We start from the raw sequence: 25,255 nt of genomic DNA on the forward strand, positions 1-25,255 counted from the left end.
TCTTTGCTTCTCTGACACTCCAGTTCTTTGAGCTGCTTTGGTGGGATTGACTTTTTTTTAAAAACCACCCGTGAACATCCCAAGTTAAAGTGAGCACTAGGTCCACAGGACTCTGAACTGAGCCATGTGAATAAGACTCTTGTTTTCCCTTTCAGTCCTGGTTTCTATCCATGCAGTTACTCTAGGAGGAATTGGGCGCTAAGAAGCTGGTGAGCTACTGGTGAGTGGCACTGCAGGAAAATGAAGAGCAGCAGCAGGTAGTGTGAAAGGGAGTTTCCAGTTTTATCAGCATTCTTGAGTTTTTTCCCTCGCTTTCTTGATCAAAAACATGACAGCATCTGCTGCAATGGAGTGAGTGTCTGGAGGCTTCTGCACTTGAGGTGGTTAGGTGGTCCCCCTAACCTTGTACTACAAGAAAACAACCTCCAGCCTCGTGGTAGTGTATTAACCGCAGTAATGGCAGCGTATGAGTCGAGCGTGTAGGTTCCTTTCTAGTCTTGCTGCTCCTGAACATCTGACATGAACTGTTGGGAAATGGAACGTGCTGAATCTCTGCCTTGCACTACACGTGTTTGGCTCAAAGCTGTGTTAGCATCAGCCCATTCCTGAGCACTGTGCTGTCAGTGCGCTGCAAAGCTGCTTGAACTGAGGAGGGAAATGCAGGAGGCTGGGCAGGGGTTTGCTTGGAGTGAATAATGTAAGGGGCTGAGGGGATGAGGCAGCTTTAACCTCTCCTGTAATGTGGAGAGCCCAGGTCAATAATTTGGTGGTCGAGTGTTTGTTTCAAACAGTGTATGTCCATGAGGAGAAAAAAGAAATCTCTCATCTAGTCCTCGGGGAGGGGAAGCAGAGGATGCACGGTGAGGCGTAGTCTCTCCTTGATAAAGCTGCTTGCATTAGGTTGATTAAACTTGATTAAACCCCATGTTCAGTAAGGCTAACCCTGTGTCTGAACCTCTACCTAGGGTTTTCCTTGGGGACTGGTGGTGTGTTTTTGTTGGGCGATTGCTGTCTGAGTATGGTAGCATATTGAAATGAGGAAGACACAATAGAAGGTCCCAAACTAACCTCAATTCCTTATTCCATTCCCAGAGAGCAAAGGTGGGTGTCAGTGTGACAGGCTGACAACACCCTGAAGAAACATTATTGAATGAAGTTAAACCCTACTTAGGGTTAGTACCTTTGGGGGATATTGTATTGGAAATGCAAATATTTATGTGTGATTGTGATTGGTGGGCACTTCTTTAGAAGGGAGAGGAGACTAATGTCCTCACTGGAAGGGATTGGGACATTCAGAGGTGTTTTACATGTGAAGTGGATTTCCTAGGAAATACCTTGGGGTGAGGGAAAAGCACATTCTCCCCTCCAAGGCGAAGCTTTTGAAGATAAGGCCTGGGGAGAAGGATCCATTGTATGCTAATTACCTGCTACAGGGGTCTTTCGTCTGGAGTTTCCAGACCTGTATAAAGGGTAAACTGAACATGTTATTAGTGTGCTTGTTCTGAGCTGAGGCTGTGACCACAAAGAATTCCCTCTGTTAGGATTTGAAGGAGGACTTGGGGACATGTTAGGATTTAGGGGTGGAGGGACCCCTGGTAAGCTTATTAGCATATGTGTGGGTTCTTTCACTATTTTTATTGTTTCTCTGTATTGCTTAGGAATACAGTAGGCTTGCATAGAGAGACCCATGTGGCACTTGTAACTGTACCAATTACACTGTTAGCTGTCTCTGAAGAGAGAGCGGGCAGGTCTGTTTAGATGGACTGTCTTTGATGGGGTAACACAGTGAAGGCCAGGGAATGGTGCAGCCTGGAAATACCCCAGTCAGAAGGGAGAGAGTCATGGGTTTCCATCTCGGAGAGGCAACAATTGGGGAGCTGGAAGCCAAGAGTGGGTGCCTTTGCTGGAACACAGCAAGGAAATACAGGTACAGTGGCCCTGAACTGTGACAGTCGGCAGTGACAGTCGGCTCTGCAGTTTCTCTGGCAAAGTGGCATCATTATGCAAATATGCAATCTGCCAGCCAGTGTCAGTTCAGCAAGTCCCAGAATTAATCAGCAGAGGGCACCCCAGCCACTGTCTTGGAAGTTGATCCAGGCCAGTTGTCTCTAGCATGTAACTTGTGCAGTTTCATCACTCTGTTTATGGACTGGCCAGAATTCTCAAAATTGATTTGAGAATTTCCTGCAGAAACTTGTAACTTTCTCCCCTATGTGCACAGCAGGTCTGTGTTTGAAGTTCCTGCTGTTGATTGACTGCATGTGTGGTTTGGCTTGCTCTGGTACTTGGCTAGAATCTAGCTGCTGGATGAGGTAACAGTACAGTGCAGATCTCAAACCCTTATGCGAGGATGTAGTTTGAAAGCTGCTCTCAGTGAGTGCTCAGGCTTCACCATCCCTTGTAAAACTCTCATATTTGGGGAAAGGTCAGGCGGTTCAGCAGGCTTTGGAGCAGGTCTGAGCAAAGCCCCTCAGTTACACAGGGAAAAGGATTCTGTCCTAGAAGAAACTTGGAAACTGCAGGAGGAGGTGTGGTTAAGCCAGTGAGATGCCCCATGGTGTCTCATGCAATGAATATGCACAGCTTAACTTCCAGGTTGTTTGGAACATGGTTGAATGGAGTAATTCCCTAATCTCGGGTGCTAACCCCTCTTAAAATACATCCAGTATTGATCCTGAAACAGGAACCCTTAATATCTATGTGTTTAATATGGAATGATGTGCTGCCCCCCCTTGGGCCAATAGAAACAAAACTGGCAACATTGGCCTTCCTCTCTGATGCCACAGTGTATGCAGCTGCCCCTGCTGTGTTGCTTTCCATTGAAACAGGGAGAATAGTCACATACTGTGCTTAAGAGAAACAGGCTTCACGCCAAGCTGAATGGGCAGCTCTGTCATCTCCCAGCTCACAGCAGAATGAATGGCTGGAAAGGACCAAACCCATTTTGGATTACAGGGAACATGGCTAGAGTGGAGGGTCACACTCGATTTGGCACTGCCTGGCCTGATGGGCTGGATCAGTATGTGACAAACAGGGAAAGTTCATACTTCCAGGGGGTGGGGGAGGGGAGGAGGAGAGTCTCCCTGTAGGGGTGTCTCCATCAGGAAATGCCAGGACGTGAGCTGCTGCTGTTCCCAGAGAGCTGAACCCCAGAGGTGGCACCTCAGCCCATTCTCCAGCCAGTGTGCTTCTGCCCCCTTGCTTGGTGACACAAGCTGCCCTAGGGGGAAGTGCAGAGCAAGACTGTACCAGTGATTAGCTGCAGCCCAGTGCTCACAGGTGAGGCAGGACTATGGAGAATCACTATAGAGCATGTTCCTAGGAGTTGGGAGTACTGCTGTCCTGAGACAAGCAGATGGGGCTTGTATTCTACCCCTGCAGCAAGTACAGGGTTTCCCATGGGCTCCTATGCCTGCCAGACACACTTGTTTGGCTCCCCGGTGGGCCGGCCTATATTCCACCCTGGTCCCGAGGCCCGCCGGGGATATCAGTTGGCGGCTCCTTCGCGGGGCCGTGAGCACGGGCATGTACTTGGCGCGGTTCACCCCAATCCCGGACACCTGCCCTTTTGCGGCATGAGGGAAACCATGGCGCACGTCTACCTGGAATGTACCAGACTGCAGCCCCTATTCCGGCTCCTCACAAATATTTTGTTAAGATTTTGGTTGCACTTTTCCCCTCACCTCCTTATCTATGCACTCCCTGTCCGTGGCCCTACAAAGTCACGGGATCTCCTGGTCAACCTCCTCCTCGCCCTGGCTAAAGTAGCCCTCTATAAAACCAGGGGGAGGAGGTTGGCCAATGGAGTCTCCTGTGACTGTGGGGCCTATTTCCGATCCTCCGTCCATTCACGCCTCCGGGCAGAGTTCCTCTGGGCGGCATCCACTGACTCCCTTGACGCCTTCGAGGAGCAGTGGGCGCTGTCCGGGGTTCTCTGCTCCGTGTCCCCGTCCCTTTGTTTGACCCTTTGACCGCACTCCTGTCCCTGTTGTTCATTAGTTGTCCCCCGTAATTATTTGGTTTTCCAGGTCCTGTGGACCCCCCTCTTAGGCTGGGGAGGGATCCTTTAGCAGTGGGCGGGCTTCTCCCACTTCCTGGATCCTAATAAGACACTTGTTTGGCTCATTTTGCTACGTTAAAATCCCAGTGACCAGAGCTCCCTAGGGTGAGCAGGTCTGGGAAGAAAGGGAGTGAGTAATCAAGGCTAATTCAGTCTGGCTGGACAGGTTGATTACTGTAATTACTCCAGCCCTGTTCCTGGCTCTGAAGGGACAGTGAAATCTAGTGAAGGTGTTCTCCCATGTTGGGGTGGGCAGGGAGATGGCTGCAGATGAACTGGGGAAGAGGCAACAGCCCTTGTGCTCAGATCCTAGCGGTAGCTGAGCTGGGGCAAGGGCAGTTTCTGATGGGGGGCAGGCTGGAGCAGGTGACAGCAGTCCCTGTGTGGACTTTGCTGCAGTCCCTTCGTGTCAAAGCAGCAGAACGCTGGATAACAGCGTGAGGTTTGTATCCAGCAGGGAAAGTCCCGCACGTCATGCCAAGTGCAGAGGAAAATACCAGCTTTAGCCAAGCGTCCCTTGGTAACACACACAATGGCACTGCAATCCCAGTGAGGGGATGGGGACTGAGCGCAGAGCTGGGTCACAGATTCTAATCCTAGCTGTGTCCCGGACTCGCAGTGACCATCTGTGATCGGGGATAGGGCAGCCCTGCCTCCTGCGGGCTTGGGAGTGGTACGGGGATTTCATCAAGCGCTTAATACCATTTTAGAATCAGATGGCAAGAGCCAAGGTACAAGAATCTCCTTCACAGGCTCCTTCACCGCTCCGTATTCCGTTCCTAGCCTGCAGCGCTATGACCGAGTCCTGCTTGCCCCTGGGCTGGCTGCAGAACCATTTTGCCAAGGCAGCTGAAAGAATCTGAGTCCGAAATCTCACAGGCTCAGAGTACTAGGAACAGCGGCCCCTATGGGATGGCTCAAGCTACTGCAGCAAAGACCTTCCCATTCCCCAAAGAACCTGGGATTAAAGCAATTGGGCTCATCTGCACCCATCCCCCTCCAGCTCCAGAGTAGGGAACAGGTAACCTAATAGCATATGCACCTAGGACAGTGATTAATGGTTGTCAGGACAACCTCTCTTGCCTCTTCTGCCCTGGCAGTGTGTACAAAGGCTGGAGCTGGCTGGGGACTGGTGAAAAAGGATCGGCTGAGCAGACATTTTTGGATCAGACAGTTGCTGTGAGCAGAGAGCCAAAAATTGTTCCCAGTACTCCCCGCTCTGCTGATGGTTACATTCAGCAGTGCATGTGGGAGGCGTCCCCAGGGGCTGCCCCTGATAATGGCACCTGGTCTCCAGTGAACGAAGATATTTAAACTTCTGGGTTTTATGAGAAATGCAGCCGTGCTCTGTTGTCCCTAAGCCTCTGACTGCCAGAAGTCGGGAGTGTGGGACAGAGGGTGGATTGCTCCGTAATTGCCCTGTTCTGTTCATTCCCTCTGAAGCATCTGGCAGAGGCCACTGTTGGAAGATAGGATACTGGGATAGATGGACCATTGGTCTGACCCACTGTGGCCGTTCTTATATTGTACAAGCCCTGGAAAGCTCCATGCACTGGGTGGGGGGGCAGGCAGATGGAAGTGGGGAGAGCCAGCTGGGGCCACCAGTTAGTCTCCTTGAATGAGAAGTCCCCAGCCCCACTCTAGAACCTGCCCTGGGAGAACTGCACCTGCTAAGCCCTTGGGGGTGCCTTTTAGCTCCTCTGCAATGTGTCCTCTGAGAGAACATGCGATCGGATGTGAGTGAGCCTGTGGGCCTGGCTGTGGGTCAGAGGGTGAGCTCTTCGGAGCAGGGCCTGACGTCTGGCTGTGTTGTCCGCACTAAATCCTAGAATCATGGTCGTGTAGGTGCCTCTTACTAGCCCTCTTTGCTCAGGACTGAGTGCCCAAGGAAGCTGAATCTGTCCCTAGAGCCCCCTGGCAGGTGTGGAGGACTCCCCAGTTCCGTGGGTGCTCTGACAGTGGATTCCCAAGTGCAAGGAATTTGAAGTGCCACCATGAGGAGTCGTCCATGTGACTGGCCTGTCCATAACTGAGAGGGTGTAGCTGGGTGAGAAGATTGCTTGTTACAGGCCAAGCGAGGCTGTATTAACCTGTGTAGGTGCTGGAAATAGCCAGGGGCTGGCTATTTTCCAGGGCAGGTTACCTTGCCTTGGCACTGAGCGTGGGGGGTTGGGAGCCAGCCTGCCTGCCCAGCCTAGTCTGTTTGCCCCATATGGAAAAGTGCTACATTTGGCACAGTGATGTTCTTTCGTAGCCCCCGTCTTGTTCCCTCTGACTCCGCGGAGGGGGGATGGAGTCGGAGGCAGGAGAAGTGGTGGTGTAATGAGATCTGTATTTCATAGATGGCAAACTGGCCACTCCTCCTGCGCCATGCTCTGTGCATGTGGCAGGGTGGATCCCGTAATGCCCGTTACTGTTGGCAGGGAAGTAAAGCTGTCTGTGCAGGGACCCGTGAAGTGTCTGTGGAACCTGCCCTGCCTCCCTCGCTCTCCCGTTGACTGCTGGGGCCTTGGGGTGGAGGGAGACAGAGCTCACTTTCTGGCTGTGCTACCTGTCTGAGAGACAGGGACCCTTCCCCACCTGCAGCCCCTCAGGACTTTTGCTGTCACACAGGTTGGCTCGTGAGCTGTCCACGTTCAGAAACTTCCTTTCTCGCTGGTTAATGCAGCCCAGAGCTGTGCCTGTCTCCCTCCACTGGACCCCGCAGCCCTCTGCATCCCTGGGAGCGGCAGGTAACGAACACCTCTCACTGGCTAATGGTTTGAGCCACTCTTCCTGGGCGGGGAGGTGGGGCTGCTTGCCAGCCACCAGAGTGAAGCACCTGTGCTGCATGCACCTCGGGCAGTAATTGTTGCCGAGCACAGGCACCCCCCTCCCCACTCCGGCTCCTGCAGGGCGATCACGGCTGCGGAGAGCAGACAGGCAGGTGAGTTGATGCAATGTGCTGTCCTTCCCCTGCCCTGCCTTGCGGGGAAGCCCCCTTTTTCAGGTGGTTGGGCCTGACCCTTACTCTTTGTAATCTCTCCTGGAGCTGGGTGGGGATGTGAGGAAGGAGACTTCCAGCACCTCTGTGCGTTATTCAGGGGCGGCTGGTCTTTTGGTAAGAGCCTGTGGGGAAGCAGGGACCAAAGCTGTCAAAACCCCACCAGGCTTCCTCACTGGAGCTCACTGTGCAGCCCCAGAGTGCCAGAGATCCTCTGGGTGCGTTGCCGTATATCAGGAAGATGGCCCCAGGACTTTGACTGTCTCTGCTCCTAACAGAGCTCGGCTCAGCATGAGCCCAGAGCTGATTTCTAGCTTGCTCCCTTCCTTCAGAAAGGTTAATCTGATCGCTCCCTGCTCTCCTCCTGAAGTGAGCTCCAGCCTCCACCCTGGTATGGCCCAGATCTGCTGCCCTGGTCCAGATGCAAGAGCTGCTGGGTTCTGCCTTGTTTCAAAGGCTGAGGATGGCGTAGGAAGGGGGACCTCACCTGGTATTGGCTTCCATCTCATTCATACTGGACAAGTGGCTGCAGTCAGGGCTAGCTGGAGTGGCTGTCTCTGACTACCCTGAGGCAATTCTGCCAACCCTAACTGCCCAAAAAGGATGAGCCAGGCCCTCACAATCAAGAGCTCTTAAAAAAATTGGTTTCTTTTTATTTCTGTCTGGTCTTTGAGCCTGTAGGATTCATAGCTTCAGCTTCTTTCGCAGGCAGGAGGGCTAGACATTTACTGTAAATGAAAGCTGAGATCCTCATGTAATCACTGGACTCCAGGAGCTGGGGGTTTATGAGAAATGCCAAATATAGCCAGACTCCTGATAAAACTGTAACCAGTGGCAACAGGCTTGCCTGGTTCCCTAGAAGCTGGGGGTGACCCCTTCCTGCTATGAGTGGGGGCAGGGTGGAGGCAACCAGCAAGACTTGTAATAAATAAATAAGTAATTTTCAGTAGAAAATCTCGTGCTAGGCTCCCTGCAATCAGCGTAGGGAAACCATCCCCTTCCCATAGAACCAGCCGTGGCTCCAGGGTGTGCTCCAAGGTGTGAGCTGGCAGTAGGAGGGTGATGGTTTTGTTCCACACACACACCTGGTGGGAAGGAGTTAGGCATCTGGACATGTTCTAAGGTAATCCCTGAAGGGCTGCTTGATGGGGCCCCTTGGGTGCCACCTCCCCAGAATGCACTGAGTGACGGTGCTGGGAATCTGCTTCAGCACCTCCAGATAATAAACCAGTTCTGCCCACAAGAGCTGCCATCCTACATCAGACCAATGGGCCTGTGTAGCCTCACTGATCCAGTGCACCGGGCCCCGTATCCCTGCCTCGCTGGATCTGACCGATGGTCGCTCGATTTGGTATCTGGCCAGGTCACGGTGGATTGGGCCAGCTGGGCTGGCTTTGTCGCTCCAGCACTGCTGTACTGAGAAACTGCACTGGCAGTTTATAGCGAGACTCCTGTCCAACGAGCAGAGGGAGTAGAAATGCGTCTGCACATGTTCCTTGGGTGGCTTTTGGGAACCCAGCCTGTTACAACCTTTATCTGGGCATCATTGCACAAAGGCCAGAGGTGCTTTTGTGTGCAGACTGGTCGTTCCGTGCAAGGCCCACGTGTCTGGCCAGTGTTGCTCTCTCAGCAGCAATGATTCCTGCACTTGGTTGCCTCTCTGAGCAGCCTGCATCCGGAGCTACCCATGCAGAGGTGGCACCATTAAAATCATTGTCCTGGAAATGCTTGGCTTGGGCACGCCAGGGCAGTGGGAGACAGCTTCTCTTTGTGCCCCTCGCTGAGAAGGGGAATGCAGAAGGGATGTTGCCGTTTACCGTGGCGTCAGTCCAATGTACTCCACTTTCGGCAGCACAGTACAGCTCTTTACAATCCAAAGTGTTTCCCTCCCTTCAGTGGAGCCGGTTTTCGCTGTGAATGTTCCAGAACTACCAGGCCCAATGCCCTGCTCTTTGCTAAACCCCAAGGGGCCATGAAGGGTGTGTTTGGAAATGGGCATTTTTCTTGCTAGTATTTCCCTTGTCCATTCAAGGTGAAAATCCCTGTGTGCAGGGGACTGGCAAAAGGCCTATGTGCCCCTGACATCCCACCTGAGCCTTCTGCATGGGGCAAGTGGGAATATCAGTCAGTGAGCTGGAGCTAAACCCAGCCTGTCATGGTCTGCCTGCACCTGGTTCCCTTAGCCTCTGGGGCTAGCGCTGTCACCTAATGAATTCTGCACCGTTATCTCCAGGAGGGGCTCTCAGTGGGGCAACAAAACGGGAAGGGCCAGAATGGGACTCAGCAGGTTTAACTGAACTATGTCCTGCGAGCTGGGCATAAGGCCGTCTTTCGGATGAGAAGTAAACTGGGGCCATGGCCCCTTGTGGCCAGCATAGAGCCTCTGGTTTGGTTTGATAGCTGATATTTTACCGATGTCCTAAAACTGGGGCCCAAGGGTCAGTTATGGGAGCTTTAAATCAGGTTTGCAGCCTAGTGAAAGATGAAGCTGTTGTGTCAGAGATGAGGTCTCGTATGTGTGCTCAGTGGTTGTTACCCTCGCTCTGGTCTGCTTTGCGTGGCACAAGACCTCCCATCAGCCCATCCACCAGGAAAGCGGCCTTGGCAGTTGGAGAAAGGTGAAAAGTAAAGTAAGCTATTCAGGAGAGAGGGGGAGAGTTATGCTGCTGATTCTGTTGGTCCATAGGATTGAAGGGAACCCAGATGCAAGCCCAGTGTGTTCCATAACTCAACTGATGCTGTAACAAATGGCAAGATCTGCCCTCTCCTGTCTTCAAGCTCACTGGAACTTTTCCTGGGAGTTGGGGCATGTAAATCCCAGTGTCCTGGCAAACTGCAGACCGGATACTTACTTGCTGTTCATGTAACTCCCCTCTCCTGCAGTTTCACGTAGATGAGGGAGGCACTTGTCTTCCCTTGCTGCCCTGGACTCTTGTGTTGCTGTTTGCTGTGAAATGTATCTCAGAGCTGGTTGCACTTTAAAGATGGGTGAAGTGATTCCTCTAGGGAGAGCTCTTAGCAACTCTGGGGTTTTTCTGCATAAAGGCCACTGGGTAAAGATGAGATCATTACACTCTCAAGTAGGATTCATCTCTGCCCAAAGAGAAGTGTGATGGGGCGACTGTTCCCTAATGCAGGGTTCAGAGGGTTGAGCCTGCGTGCGGAGTGCAGGATCAGAGTTGACATTTCACCAGCCCCTTCCTTTCCTGCGTGGGAGCCGTTAACACTGTAGTTATAGGCTCACTCATTCCTGGCAGAGAGGCCCCTCTTTCCCAGCTGTTCACGTCTTTATTTTGAATAGAAGAAGCTAATTGCTGCCCGATGCCTATCAGCACAGTAACCCATAGGCGTTGCCCACCGGGTCTGTTTGCAGCTTTACGAATTACCTGTGAGACTCAAGCAAACACAATGTCGCTATATCAACCAAGCTGCACGGGGGCTCCCATGTGTGTTTACTTCGTTCTGAGCCCCTGGACGACGGTGCTGGCTGGTTGCTATGGCAGCCTTGATGAGTTTGGGGAGCCTTACAGGAAACAAAATGATGGTTGTGCCAGATTTGAGGTTAGACTCCAGGTCTGAGCCTGCATCCTTTCCAGTGCTGCGTCTGCTAGGCCCTAATATTGCTCAGCTGAACAATCTCTGTCATCACCACATTCCTAAATCGCCAACATGATACCCGATCCCCCCGGATTTGCACAATACCCTGTGCTGCTCCCCTAGCTGCAGTGTGACAGAGGACAAGAATCTGCACTGAGAGACCCCAGAGTTTATCTAGTCCCAACTCCTGCTCTTCCTTCCATGTAGCCCAGCCTCTGAGGTTAAAAGCAGAGCGTGGCTCTGTTGCTGGACGACAGTGTCCAGGAATGCCCACCCAGTGGTGTTAGTGGGGGGAAGGGCCTAGGTCATTAGCCCAGAGATGGAGGAGCCCCCCTGGCCACACAAGAAGAGAATGCAGCATGGGCCACCTGAGTGCAAGTTCCTGGCAGGGAGCCCCCCACCTCTGCGGCTGCGGGAAGTGGGGAGGAGGTGGTGGCTGTGAGTGAGGGAACTGCCTTGCCGGCCCCAGGCAGGTCTGTCCCGCTGGCCTAGAGGCAGCCATACCTGTAGCTCAGGGCCATGTGGTTCTCCCTGGGATGAGCCGGCGGGAGCGCCCCTGGCCTGTGCACTCTGCAGATGTTAACATGGTGCCGCGGGGCTGCGGACGCTGAGGGGAGCTCTGGGACGTGGGCAGATTCTCTGACCGTCCGCCCCAGCGGAGCGCTGCTCCCTGAGGCCCATTTCTGCTCTTGTTGACTTGCTGCGGCTGCCACGGTGACTGGAAGGGCCCCGGTTGCTGCACCTGAGCAGGGTGGTTGCAGGGGCATTTCCTGCAGTTCTGCCCCTCGGCTCAGAAACCAGCGAGGGGGACGAGGGCCCCTGGGTGAAGCGGAAGCAGCAGCGTGAGAGGCGAGAGCTGCACCAGCAGCCACAGGTGGGAGCAGGGACAGCTTGAGCCCACTGGGGAAGCCGAATTAAGTTCCCAGGCTCAGCAAAGGGAGAGCGGAGCTGGGTGCAGAGCTAGGGGCGAGGGCGAAGGTGAGCCGGGCGAACTGAGCTGAGCTGCCTGTTCTTGCTTAGTCTGCCTGCGTGTTTCTGGGAACACCTCTGTCACACTGGATCAGGTTGGAGCCTCCTGCGAAAGGGAGAGTTGCCCCTCTGGTGTGGCAGTGCGGGACTTGCGTCCCCCAGGAGGGCTGATCGGGAAGCTGGACTAGCCCTAAACATGTCTGGTGAAATGAAGAAAGGGCAGAACTCCCGGCGTGAGCCATGCCAGAATCATCCAGAGAGGGGTGGGGAGCTCTGGGTTTGACGGACTGGTCGAAAGTGCACCTTGGAGAATAGCTAGAGTGGAGTGATGAATCGGAGGCCTCCTGGGTCTCTGGCTGAATTTCTGATTCCTGTCTGCTACCTGCCCATGGCTGAGCCGTCGTTGTGCGGATACTGGTGAACAGTGAGCACTGGGCCCCGCCATTCCAGGAGTGTGAACTCTGAGGCCTGACCGACACTAAAAAGTGAGGCTAACGTAGCTACAGAACTCAGAGATGTGAAAATCACACTCCTGAGAGCCGCAGCCGTGCAGACCTAACCCCCGGTATCCACGCAGCTAGGGCCATGGAAGGGTGCGACTGTTGACTCAGCTGCCATTTACAGCACCAGAATCGCGGAAACCCCCTGATCGCTGTAAGAAGCATCTGTGCTACAGCAGCCTGGTTGCAGTGCCATGGCCGTAGTGTGGACATGGGCTGGGCTAACCAGGGTTCGCTCTGCAAGTCGCACGGTTTTGTTTTTGTTCCCTGGGGTGACTCACCCAACTAGCCAGCACTGTGAATTGTGACTGTGTGTAGCCCTCCTACGGGTGGGTCTTATTTATCTCTGGTAGATACCCCAGGGCCAGGGCTCTGCTTCTCTGGCAGCCACTGCCATGGGAGCTCTCCAGTATTACTAAAGCTGCATTGAATAGCCTCTCTGACCAGACTGCAGCCCCAAACTGTCCCCGGAAGCACCTCCGTGTATCTGAATGTAGGACTCGGGTTGTGATCAGGGCAAAGCTGGCTCCTCAAGCTCCCTGCTGAGCTGGGCTGCAGGAGCAGTTTGTGCTGGCTCCTGGGGACAATGGAGCTGAGGGGCCGGCAAGGGGCACTTCCATTTGGAACCTGAGCCCAGGTGGGAAGGTACAGCAGGGCTGCCCAGCCAGCTCGCTCTCCCGTGCCCCCTGCAGGCAGGGAGCTTCTGCTCTGCTACCCGGGTGGAGCTGCACCACTGAGGGAGGCACTGACCCTACTTCCAGCTGCAAATACCCTGGTGTAGCCACAGGCGCAGCGTAATCCACACCGAGCAGCGAAGCCCCCTGGCTCCAGCAGCCGTTCTGTGCAGCAGGCTGGAGAGCGCAGCCACGGCAGGTCTGGTGGGAACAGGAAGCTCTTTCTGAACGAGATCAGATGCTGCCCGTTTGGCTTAGGCCTCCTTGCGGCGTTAGCCTGATGTTAAACTTGTGCCCCTATGTCTGTCTTCGGCACGCTGCAGACGTGACACTCCCAGTGTGGAGCTGCTGGAGGGGGCAGGGGGCTTTGGCTGCTGACCCAGGCTAGGCGCCATGGCAGGGCTGGGAGGCAGTTTAAGACGGTGAGCGAGCCGGAGGATCGGCGAAATGACGCAGTGAAAGAACGCTCCGTGCTGACACTGGCATGTCGTTCGGTTCAGAGGCAAAGTCAATTGAGATAAGGAGGCTGTTAACCTGGAATGAGGCCTCTGAGAGGTGTCACTGGACTGTGCAACGCACCCGCCATGTGGGGCAGGCTCAGGCACAAGGACTAGGAGCGTAATGTCAAAGGAGAGCTTGGTTCTCCCACATGATGCTCTGGCGAGTGGTGGGGCAGCAGGTGCTGAACCCTGCTGGAGATAATGAGGCCCATGAGGAGAGCTGACCACAAGACAACTGAGAGGCCAGACCTGCGCTTCACTGGCCCAAATTCCTTCGTGATCTAAGCACATGACCTGGGGAATTTCCACAGGGGAAGGACCACTGCCAGTCTTGGAGAGTTTCTGAAATTTGACAAGGTCCTGAGATGCTCTGAATTGCCCTCTCAGGAAAGTATAAACGGGAATGCCGCTGGCCTTGGAGCCTTATGGCTCGCAGGGAGCTGCAGCTGGGTCGGTCCGGAACAGTTTGTCTCGTGGGTGCAGTACGTTCGCAGTTGGGTCCCACGGCAGTGAGCTGCAGCTCTTACTCTGTCTTCCCTTCCCCGCCCCCAGGGTTCTGTTGGTGTGAGCGCCTCCCTGGCTGAAGATGGCCAGTTGGGAATGCCGGGTTGCTCCAGGCCGAGGTAAGTGACTTCATTTCAGGGGCAAAGTGTCAGTGACAATCCCAGCCTGTTAAAAGCAAACCTGCTATATGACAAAATGTTCCTCCCCTGCCCCCTCAGACGTCTGCCTTCAGGCTGCTTTGGCCGCTCGGTAGCTGGTGCTGGAACTACTAACGAACCAAACCCAGTCTCACCACAGGACACGTGGCCCGCAGTGCAAATGGGAGGAATAAGGCAGCATGGAAGCCGAATTGCCTCCAAGGGGTGTTCTTGGGGGAGAGATGAAAACACAGGGCTGCGGAGCTGGCACTAGCAGTGTCCCAGACCAGTGGCCTCCGAGTGTGGTCAGCGGCCCAGGTACTGCGCAAAGCCTCTGGCCATGTGATTTAAGCTACAGTCTCAGCCTGCTGTTCCCGCACCCTGTGACAGTGGGTGCCCCACACACCGTGTGCACGCTCCCGTGTGACGATGTGGACGTGCTGGGGTGAGCCCCACTGACGCACTGTGGCGGGAGCAGCTGTTAGTGGGGGTGTGACTGCCAGGGATCTCGGAGACAGCAGGCAGCTCCCCGAGTGCTGTGGGAGAGGCTCTGCTACCAGAGCACCCTCGCATCGGGGACCAGGCAGCCCCGCCCCCTGCCCTGGTAACTCAGCAGTGCGACGAGGGGTCATCTGCTGTGCTGAAGATTTGTGATGCTCTGCCATGCTGGCACCTCTGCTCTCCAGGCTGTGCCCAGGCTGGTGAGAGCTGCTTCCTCTGGCCTCTCAAAGGGCCCACAAATAACATCCTCTCATGGCTCAGCTGAGCCCTTACAGTTCTAGACAATGGCTGTGTCATGTGGCATGAGGAATGGCAGGGTATTCACTCCCCTTGCCTGCACAGTGCACTCCCCCTGGGAATCGATGGCTCAGGGCTGCATCCTGCTCAGTTACTAGAAGCAGACGCTGCTGCCTTGGTGACATTTCCTGTAAACGGTGCGATGCCTACAGCTCACCCCAGCAGTGAATACAGCCTTGCTGTTCTGTGTCTGCGACATGCTCCCTCTGCCCTCCACAGGGCATTTGTCTGGGACTGGGGCTATCCTGGAGGTGTCAGTCCTGGATTCAGGGAGCCCTTCACGCTGCCTTGACAAGTGATTAATTAGTCTTCTTATTGAGCAAAAATAGTGAATTGGGAAGAGAGCCGTCCAAGGACAGTCAGTTCTAAGGGGTTTGTGCAAGAGGAGGGAGTTTGGCTCTCCAGCTAAAGCTGCTGTCTCCAGACCACGGTCAGGGTCCTGCAGCATTTCCTGCTTGCACCCGCTGTGCCTGCTGACTCCAAAGGGTGAGCCCCCCTCCCCCCATGCAAACTCCTCTGGGTAGGAGAGAGGTGCCTCCCAGACATCCCCTTCTGCCAGGACTTTTAAAGCCGGTGACTCAAAATGACTTGGCCTTGGAGCCCAAGTGTGAGAACACTGACACTTCCCTAGTGCAGCGTATTCTGCAGTAGAGTAACTCTGGCAGCAGGTGTTACAAGCTCAGCACTGTGCAATCTCCTCTCTCTGTTCCAGGCTTCCTCCTGCTCTGCATTTTGACTCTGCATCTTAGCTCTTGGAATCCCCTTGGATCAGCAGGTGAGGTGCAGACTGGCCAATGGGGAGAACTCTAGGTGCCTTTTGAGGAAACTGCTTTAGAGGTGGTTTTGTTTGGACGCTTGCCCCGCCCTGTCCGAGATGCGTATGGTGGGGGCAAAAGGGAAACCACACATAGGAAAAATCTCAGCGTTTCTGATTTGTGTGCCGAGCTCTTCTCTCCATGCAGCTGCTAGAGCTCCAGGAAACCCAGATTTAACCTGCCTCCCCAGCTACCAGCCTGTTCCCTTCTGATGCAGATCTAATTCTAGGAAAGACTTCTCCTTAGGCAAAGCGTCACTGGTGAGCAGGGTTATGGGGCCAGGCTCACCCCTTCAGTGGAGGTCCCAGCGGTGAGGGAGGAGCTGTAAAATCAGCCATGTGTTTATCGCTGATGCTAGTAGTCATGCAATGGAGTGTTGTCCACACGTCATCTCTGGCTCCCCAGACACTCACATTTAGAGTATTTCCCCTCTGGTACCTTCCATATCCCACACATGATTTCCCTGCCGATTTCTGTACAGCCCCTCAGACAGCATGCTATGCAAGGGCAGGGCTGCAGCTTCTCGGGACACCTAGCTCTCAACTTGTTATGAGCACAAGACACGTTTCCCTCCTGATGACTTATCACTTGGAAACCTTCTACCTTCCAGAGACGAGCCCTCCTCCTGCCGTGTCTTTCTTCGACACCACCCCCTCTGTTCCAGAGATTTCCCCTATTTCCAGCACATGTATGGTCTCCAACTACTCTGCGAATGGGACAGAAGACACACCTGTAAGGAAACTGCCTTCGGTCAAATACTGTCCAGGGTTTCTGCCAGGAGCCCAGAGGGGTGGGAGGGGTGTGAGTGGGGAGGCGAGAGAAGAGCAGAGTTCCTTTGCAGCTCTGCTGGGAGGGCAGGAGCTCCTGGGGGGCGGCTGATAAGAAGCTATCCTAGCTGACAATTAAGGCTTCCCCCAAAGCTGGATTTCTTGGTGCTGCATGAGCCCACAGAGTCCATCCTAGGGCAGCTGAGCAGACGCTCCCAGAGGCAGTGAGTGATCTGCAAGGCCACAGCAAATGACAGCCAAGAGGAGCGCTGCTGGGTGCATTGCCAGCGTGGGGCTGGCATGGGCAGGTCTGTAGTGAGAGAGGTGCCCTCGGCGTGTGTGTGCTTTTTCCGCAGATCACCTGCCAGAGTTTTCAGTGCTCTGGAGAGAGATGCTACCAGGAGGAAGCTTATGCCAATGACACCGCGACCTGCCACAATGAGTCTCACTGTGAGGTAGGGGAGTTCTCCGGGTGGGCACTGTGCCAGTCACCTCTGCTGCTCCCTGCATGAGTGAGCTGCTCGCACTAACGCCCTGGTGCAGCACTCCTAGACCCTGGGAGAGCACCCTGTCTGATGTCTCGGCTCTGCCTGCGGGAGGGGAGGGAGATCATAGAAGCGTCCCAAGCCCTGGGTTGCTGTGATGTGTTTTGGAGGCGGGGGAGGAGGATGCAATGTGAGTCACAATATTTCCCTTCCTCGCCAGCCTATTGCCTGGTAACCCCAGAGCTTATAAACCTGTGCCCAGCTCCTGTTCTTGTCCTTTTGCACAGTCTGTCACTTATTCCTGCTCTGACTGTTTTTTGTCACACTCTCTCCTAACCCTGGTTTGTGGTTTGTCCATCCCCTCCCCACCCCCATCCTTTCCTCCTTAACTCCATCCTGTCTCCTATGTTCTTAAACCTGCCCTTTGCTTAGTGATCGTAGCCTGGTGTCTCCCATGACCTGCTCCCTGGGATAGAACTAGCTGGCCTTGGAGCTTGCCAATTTCTCCTTGCTGTCAGAGCCGTCTGTCAGCTGTATCGGGGTGTGTCCCCTTCCGGGGGTTCCCCCTGGCTCCAGCATGCCCAGAGCAATCCCTGGTGCAGTTTTTCAGGCTGTTCTCAGTGGCATGGGGGAGTGCAGAGATGAGCCCACCCCACACCATGAGCTCTGTGGCTCCGCCAGCCACCGCCCCCTAAACCAGTGCTGGGTGTGTGGGCCAAGGGTGGCTGACAGCATCTCGAGTACGTGGCTCTGGCTCTTCCCTTGTCCCTGCAGCTCTATCGTCTCAACAGCACAAACTACACAGCCAAGTGCAGCAGCGAGTGTGGGAGCGGGAACGGCACCGAGATGTGTGTGACCAACGGCAGCGTGAGCATGAGCAAGTGCATCCTGGAGTGCTGCAACTCGTCCCAGTGCCTGCAACTCAATGCCACCACCTACGGTAACCCGCCTGCTGGGAACAGCCTGGCCCACTGGCCACCTGCACTGGGCTTCTCACTCCGAGCAAGAGACTTTGCTTCCCTCAGCAAATAGAAGGGTTCATTCTATTGCACGTGGCCAGAGACTGACGTGTGTTGTCTCTCACGTAGGGCCCTACCTGCATTGTGGCTTTTGTTTCTCTAAGGCAGAAGGAGAAGGGCTGGAATGGTGGGGTGGGCCTGGGGCGCCTGCCACCTGAGTGGAGGAGTGGGTTTATTTTGTACTCTCACCATCTTCCCCTGCCCTTTGGCTGATGCATGGCAGCGATCACGGCCCTCTGGTGGATTGTCAGACCTGCTCTCATGAAAGTCATAGGCTCCGTGCTGCTAACAACTAAGAGGGCTTCACCTTGAGTGCTGGGTTCTGTGCGTGTGGTGCGGGATCGGAGTCTATCCCTGCGGGGGCTCTGAAGCCCGTAGGGGCCATAGAGTAGCTGAAGTTCCTACGTGACAGCAGTCTCCATCCAACACATTTTTCTGGAGGCAAGCCACAACAGCAGAGGCATCTAGACCCTCCACTTCCAAAGAGAGCCATGGGTAGCAGTGATGGGTGCCTGTCCCTCCCATGCGTAGAACCCATCCAGGCCCTAGAGTCTGGCTCAGGAGCTGGCTCTGGTGCTTGTGGGGGTTTGGATTCCCGACGGCTCTGGTTCGGCCAGAGGGATTCCGTAGGAAGGCCTCTTGCAGGATAACTAACTGAATTACGATCGCTCGCGAAGGCCAGGCACCGGATTCCTAGGAGCACTGTAGCTTTCTAATGGTGCTTTCTCTGGAAAAGCCATCCTGCAATGTCTTGGCAGGAAAGCCTGATGCCCACAGGCTGTGGGGTCTCGCAGCCCTGGTGGAGTGGGCAGAGCTGTCGTGGTGGCTTACCTGCGTGCACTTGGGGTTTCTCTTACTGCTGCCTCCTCTAGCTGCATCACAGTCGCCCATTCGCCCCCTCGAGAGCCTCCCACGTATCCTGATTTCCCTCATTCCATCCCACAGGGGTAAACAAACTAGTTCTCTCTTCTTCCGCTGTCGGGATCGTGCAGCACTTCCTGCTTCTCCGTTCTTCTCAGGCCCACAAGCTGGGTGAATTCCAGGTCTCCTCCCTGGGAGTGACTCCGCTCTGCTGGGTCCTGGGGGGCACGCAGGCCCATAGCTGGACTTAGCCACCTGTTCAGATTCCCATTAGGAGTCTGATTGGCTCACTCAGCCACTCCCCAGACCACTCACTGCCATTGTGCCAAGGTGAAACTAGTGACCAAATGATCACTAACTAACCTGTGGAACTCATTGTCACAAGATGTCAGAGTCCAAAAATGTGACAAGACTTTTTCTCAAAGGATTAGACACTTCTCTGGATGATGAAAACATCCACAGTTCCATTAGCTGGGGCAAAAAATAGAAGGGCTTGGGGCAGAGAACAATCCTTACTGGAGAAAGAAATAACCTGCCTACAAGGGACATTTCACAGATGTCCATTGTGGGGGTTTCTTGAATTTGTCTCCAAGGTGCTGTCAGACCAGATACTGGGCTAGAGAGATGCCTGGCCTGGCCTGGCAGTTCCTAGGCACCAAACACACCTGAGCTTTGGTAGGGAGAGCAGGGGTTGGGGGGAAGTAACAGATGTGGTTCACATTCTGGAATGAGGCTGCTGAATACCTGTCTCCTGTATTGAAGTGCACTAATGTAAATCCCCATGTTAAAATGACTCTAGCAGCTTCCACTGGGGCGTGTCGCTCTCTGGCCGTGTTCTGGATTCTAGACCTGGGTCCCAAGGCTACATGGATATGCAGAGTAGCAGGAGGGCATAGCTCTGTCTCACCAGTCTCCTTTCGTGTCTCTTTCAGGTGACTTGCCGCCCACCACCACTCCAGCTCCCACAACTACCACCAGGAAGCCCCCTCCCAGGAATGTAAGTATTGTCTCCAGAATGATCAGACTGCAGAGCTGTGTAGGCATGCACCAGTGGGAGTCCTACGCTGCGTAGCGTTGCCATGAACTGACACACACACACACTCACACACTCTCTCTCTCTCTCTCAAACTGCCATGCATTACCCCCATAACAGGACGCTTTCATCTCAGTCCTCTGATGCGTGGAAGAGATTCCCAGATGATGGCTGGGAGTTTGCTTATCTCCATGGAACCCTGCAGAGCCCCCTCCATGAGGGTGGAGGCAGAGGAGGGTTTGGCACTTGCCAGCTAGGGTGCAATTTTAGTGAACTTTGGGTGTTGGGAGTTGATTTTTCTTTGATCTTTCTGTATTTGGATAGACAGTGAATGTTGTAAAATGTGGCTGCCAGCCCCTGAAAGGTGGTCTTGTTAACGAAGATTTGGGCTTGCTGGAACTGCCTGTACAGTGCCAGTCACTGCCCAACAGCCACCTGGCTCTTGGAGGGCAATCTGCTGATCCTGGGGTCCCTGGGACCACTTGCTTTCCCTGTGTGACTTTTAGCTCCTCACACAAGCGTCTCATAATGACCAGGCAAAAGGAAAGTGACGTAAATGTCAGACCTTGTTCTGGTAGCTCTGCTCTCTGGAGTGATGGGTGTTCACAGTGCCTTTCATGGCTGTCTTGTAGGGGAAAGTGTGCACAACCTTCTCCTGTAAGGGAGCTGGATGCTTCAAAGGCCAGAAGTCTGTTGCTGAATGCATCGTTGGATACAACTTCTGTGAGGTACTGGACTTGTTTGGCAATTCTTTAACCACCCTGAGCTGTGCCTCTTAACTAGAGTTGTGAATGGAGCAGGACTGAAGGGCTCCAGGCCAGGTCTCCGCTCCGTCTGGCATTGCTCCGTCAGTGCTGCCATTTCACAGCTGATGCTGGGCTCTTGTCAGCACTTGCAGCATAGAGATGTTTGTGGATCTTGTGCCATCCTGACAGCTCTGGAGTGCTTCTTCCACAGAGCAGCTAAAGCAGAGTCATCAACAGCAAACTTCCCTGGGACAAACACCTGGGGCAGGGAGTAGTTGAGTCTCTGTGGTTCTCTTTGTCCTTGACCTCTTGGAGATTCCAACAAGCGCCTCAACTAGGGTAGTGATATGGGCACTGCAGCTTTTGTTAAAGCTGACTCTGTGCATCCTCTGCCTCTGAACCAGGAGGATGTGCCTGGGGGTTTGAGTTGGTCCCATTAACAAGAATGCAAGAACCCAGAGGGGTGCTAAAGCCCAAGACTGCTAATGTCTGTCTCCTTCCTGCAGATGAAGAAGACTGGCTCAAATTACGTGGCTGGATGTAGCAAAGTCTGCAAGACCGCCAGCCCAGTCTGTGCCAGAGGAGCAGCTGCCCTCTGTTACCAGGAATGCTGCCAAGCTACCCCTAAAACTAGCTGCCTGAAACTGGATGGCAACGTGCACTTCAATGGCGCTGGGCAGGTGGCTCTGGCCCCACTCCTGAAACTCCTGGCCTGTGGTGTGGGTCTTGTCATGCATTACAGTCTCTCCACTTTCCTTCAGGGTTAAGCAATGACCCTCTGAGCTCCATAGGCTGACTAGGGAAGGATTCAGGGGCATACACTATATTGGCGAAAACTGGCACAAGATCTAGGGTTTCTGTACCTCTTAAATTCAGCTAAGGCTGGCTAGAAAATTCCATCTATTGAATCAGCATCACAGGAAGGGAGGTCGCTGGAAACCGCAGGCCTTCTCCTCTCTGTGCGGGCCTGGCTAGCCCCACGGAAGTTAGTGGCTAGCACCCATGGGTGTTTGTGAAATACAGACCCCAGCGAGTGCAGCTGACTGAACCTGTAGAGTGTGTCTACGTTGCAGTAAAACACCACTGCTGGCCCCTGTCAGATGACTCTGGGAGGTGGGAGGGTCCTAGAGCCTGGGCTTCAGCCTAAGCCCAGTCTCTACACTGAATTTTACAGTCCCGCACCTTGAGTCCCACGAGCCTGAGTCAGCTGACACGGACCAGCCACAGGTGTCCTACTGCAGTGTAGACAGACCCTTAGTCTCTCCCATGTGAATTCTCCAATTTGATCCAGGGGAGGGTGGAAACTAGTGGCCATGGGGATGGATGTGGGGCTCCCGGACCTGGGGAGAGGGGAGGCATTGTGCCACATGCTTCCTTCTAGCCACAGGAGTGATGTCAGCTGCTCGCTGGACTGACTCCTGGGTGCGCTGTCTGTGCAGAACGGATTAGGAGCTGGCTAGCTGCTGAGGGGCAGCCCACAGTGAAACCCCCTCCCTTCTGAGTGCCAGCACCTCTTCCTGACTCTTGGGGGTGAAGAGGGCAAGCTCCAGCCACTAGGGGACTCTGTGAATTACTCTGCCACCGTTCACGCCTCTTGTTTGTATGTAAAGCAGCTGTCTGTGTAGCGGGGACGGTGTCTGAGTGAAATCACAGTCCTCTGCTGCACACACACCCCAGCCCTCCCCCATGGAAGGAAAACACTGTAATGGGAGTATCCGAGCAGGGAGAGCTTTCCATTATGCTAAGGTGCCTCTGCTAACCAAGGGAACATGCTGCTAGAGGGGGCAAGGCAGGACTTGGGGCTGGTCTACACTGGGCACTTACACTGGCATAGCTACGTCTCACAGGGATGTGAAAAACACCTCTGGGAGATGTAGCTCTGCCGACTTAACCCCTGTGTAGAAAATGCTAGGTCGATGGAACAGTCCTTCCCTCAACCATAACTGCTGTCTCTCGGGGAGGTGGAGAACCCCTCCCGTTGGCATAGGTAGTGTCTGCACTGAAGTGCTACAGTGGAGCTGCTGCAGTTTAAGTGTAGACACACCCTTGGATTCCTAACCCAAGAGCTGCCCTGGCCAGTAAACCAACTGGCCTGAGCTGTTGGCTGAAATCATTGGCATCTTCCTAACGGCCAAGTTTGTAGAACCTCCTGTCTTAACATCTCCTGAGGCTAGGCCAGTCTCCCAGCATCCTGGTAAACCCTGCCCCACATCAGGGACTAATCAATGGCCCCACTGACCCCTGAAGGTGGTAGTTCCCTGGTTCCCCTAGCTGTACGTATTCACCACCCTCCATAGGCCAGAGAGCACAAATCTGACCTTGACTTGGTCTGAGGTGGCAGCCCCGCTGCTGACAGTCACTGGCCCAGCTGACTTGAATGTTGGCTGGTATTAGTGTATCTGATTCTTTGATTGATTGAAGTCAGCTCGTTCGAGTAGTTCTGAATAGCAATAGGTTGCTGTTTCCAAGTACCATGCACGACCTCTAAGCCTTATTTTAACTTTCACGGTTCGTTTCTTTTTGGAATCTTATGTTTTTAATGAACCTTAAACCCCCATGATTGTGCCTCTCCCTGTGAAATCCAAAGGGGAACAGAGCAGACACACAGCCTGTGCATTAAGCAGGCTGCAAAGCTGTCCACTTCCCTGCCAAAAACCCGTAGGACTGTGTGACTTCAAACAAAGTGAAGCATCCTGGGGCTACGGCCGTGTGACTTTACTAATCTGAGATTTTGGATTACCTGGAATGAATGACATCCTGCATGGGCGGTGCGGATAATAAGCTGGGGAATGCTGTGCCTCTCCAACATCCCCGTGTGGCCCTGCCCATGCTCTGCCCTGGGACCCCCTCCTGCTGCTAGTTGGCCCCAGCTCAGGCAGGCTGCTGCTCTTCTGGGAAGTCCGCTGGGGTAAGGCAGCTGGGACTTGGGGTGTCTGGGGCCACCCAGCTCTGGCAGCCTGGTGGGGGTGGCTCTGGGTTTCGGGGTGGGAAGGAGGGTGGGAGGGGCAGGTCCTCAGGCAGAAGGGGTGGGCCAGGTCAGGGGCTATCCTCCCCGAGACCTGTGGTTCACCCACTGCCCATGCATCTAGCTATAAGAATGACGGGGTGGAAGAAGCCTCTGAAAGGGCAGAAAATCCTGCCAGAAATCCAGGCACAAGCAAAGTCCACCTGGGGTAGTGACCTGCTTGTAATGTAGCTTTTCTAAGCATTGACCTCAATAACTAGCTTATAACCACCCTGATGATGGAATGTCTCCTGCCTGGCTGGGCTGAATCAGGAACACCATATTTCTTCTCTAGAATCTTACCCAAGGAAACAGCGTTCCTCCAAAAGTGGCACATATGTCTTAGGAGCCTGTTTGCCAGTCCCGGAGCCTTTACTGTCTAAAGGGTGACTAATAAAAGTAGAACCAGGATCCTAAGGGACTGTTCATTCTAGCCATGTTTTTAATCCGGGATTAGTCTGTGTCTAAAAGAATCTGCTGCGACCAATTGTTGCACCAAATGTAGCTGATACTGATTAAGTGACTGAATTATGTTTGCTGGAAACCACAAGGCAGAGATTGCTGATAGCTGATGATAGATATGAGCTCTGTTGTGACTGTTGTACTCTGTTGTTCTGTTTTCAGAATCTGTCCTTTGAAGAGGCGTTATAAATAAATATATTTATCAACCTCCCTGTTTAATTATTGGAGGCGATCTTCTGCCATGGCTGAAGCCTGCTTCAGGGCTTGTCGTGCTGGGGAAGTCAGGGAGACAGTGACTCAAGGCAGTTGTGGAGTGGGGGAGGGTGGTTGGCAGGCCCTTGGGTGATGAATGTGGCTGAAACGACGTGTACAGTAAACGCTTCATTGCTGTTGCAGCCTAAACTAGGAAGTGCCTGGCGACCTCCCTCTCGCTGGCATGGGGACTCGGTTATTATTTTCAACCAAACTCCTTGAAGTCTCCAGTGTGCCCCTTCCTCTGTGCAGGACTCCTTGTTCCCATGACTGCCTTGCCTACTCTGTGCTGGGACTCCTGCAGCCTAGTCCACAGCCGACTCGTTCTGATGTGTTTATAGACCCCAAAGGTGGGGTTTTTATTTGTTACAGACCTCAAATGCTAGCTTATGACAAATCATAAGCAGGACACTGCTTAGTGCTAGTGGAAAAATTCACACTGTGCTAACAACTGCCTTTCAGAGGAACAGATCCTGTCATCATTGTTTGGGTGCAGACCTCAGCTGCTGGCAGGCCTTAATGTCATGTTTATACTTGAGCTGGCATAAATTACACACACAAACATCCCCTGCAGCATTTTACGGATACTTCTTATAGTTTGCAATCCCCAGGCTAAGCTTTCCTTGCAGTCTGCCTCCTCCCTTCCCACTGTTGTGAGCTTCTGCTCAGGAGCTAGCAGGAACCTGGGCTCTGGAGCAGCAGGTGTCCTTTTCTCCTACAGCCAGGAATGTTCCCGCTGTTTGTTTACGGAATGAGTTGGGGCGTTACCTTAGAAGAGGGATATTTACTCCCTAATCGTTCCCAAAACCTGGAAGAGACGAAACGTGAAATGGCGCCACATTCTCAGGCTTCTAGAAAATGAAGAAACAGCTGCAGAATTTTAGGAATTCAGTGTCCCTCTAGGGCAGATGGAAAAAAACATCTACAGCAGCCTACTGGCAAAACAAGGTTTTTCCTAATATCTCTGACCCCTCTACTTCCACTCCAGCCTGGGCCAGCTCAGCAGATGCTGCTGGGGGCCCAGCCATTCATTTATAACACTCTATACAATGCACCTAATTTCTTCAAATAAGAATTTCCCCCCCCAAT

General features: G+C 53.7%; 1 protein-coding gene across 3 annotated transcripts; it reads left to right on the forward strand.

The window, feature by feature from the left end:
• The first annotated feature begins 1 nt into the window (after window position 1).
• Window positions 2-24,122, forward strand: LOC119563969. 3 transcript variants are annotated; one of them, XM_043532051.1, is made up of 11 exons: window positions 2-220; window positions 6,674-6,986; window positions 13,836-13,906; window positions 15,435-15,497; window positions 16,148-16,269; window positions 16,661-16,759; window positions 17,564-17,729; window positions 19,602-19,666; window positions 20,335-20,430; window positions 20,955-23,408; window positions 23,470-24,122. In XM_043532051.1, the coding sequence occupies exons 3-10, from the start codon at window positions 13,870-13,872 to the stop codon at window positions 21,213-21,215; spliced, it is 909 nt and encodes a 302-aa protein (XP_043387986.1). In that variant the 5' UTR covers window positions 2-220; window positions 6,674-6,986; window positions 13,836-13,869; the 3' UTR covers window positions 21,216-23,408; window positions 23,470-24,122. The 3 variants fall into 3 exon arrangements, with proteins under 3 accessions (XP_043387986.1, XP_037737458.1, XP_043387987.1); XM_037881530.2 differs by lacking the exon at window positions 6,674-6,986; XM_043532052.1 differs by lacking the exon at window positions 2-220 and having other exon boundaries at window positions 6,814-6,986; window positions 13,835-13,906.
• Window positions 24,123-25,255: the final 1,133 nt, after the last annotated feature.

This window comes from Chelonia mydas, chromosome 19 (genome assembly GCF_015237465.2).
Source record: "Chelonia mydas isolate rCheMyd1 chromosome 19, rCheMyd1.pri.v2, whole genome shotgun sequence".
NCBI classification, from domain to species: Eukaryota; Metazoa; Chordata; order Testudines; family Cheloniidae; genus Chelonia; species Chelonia mydas.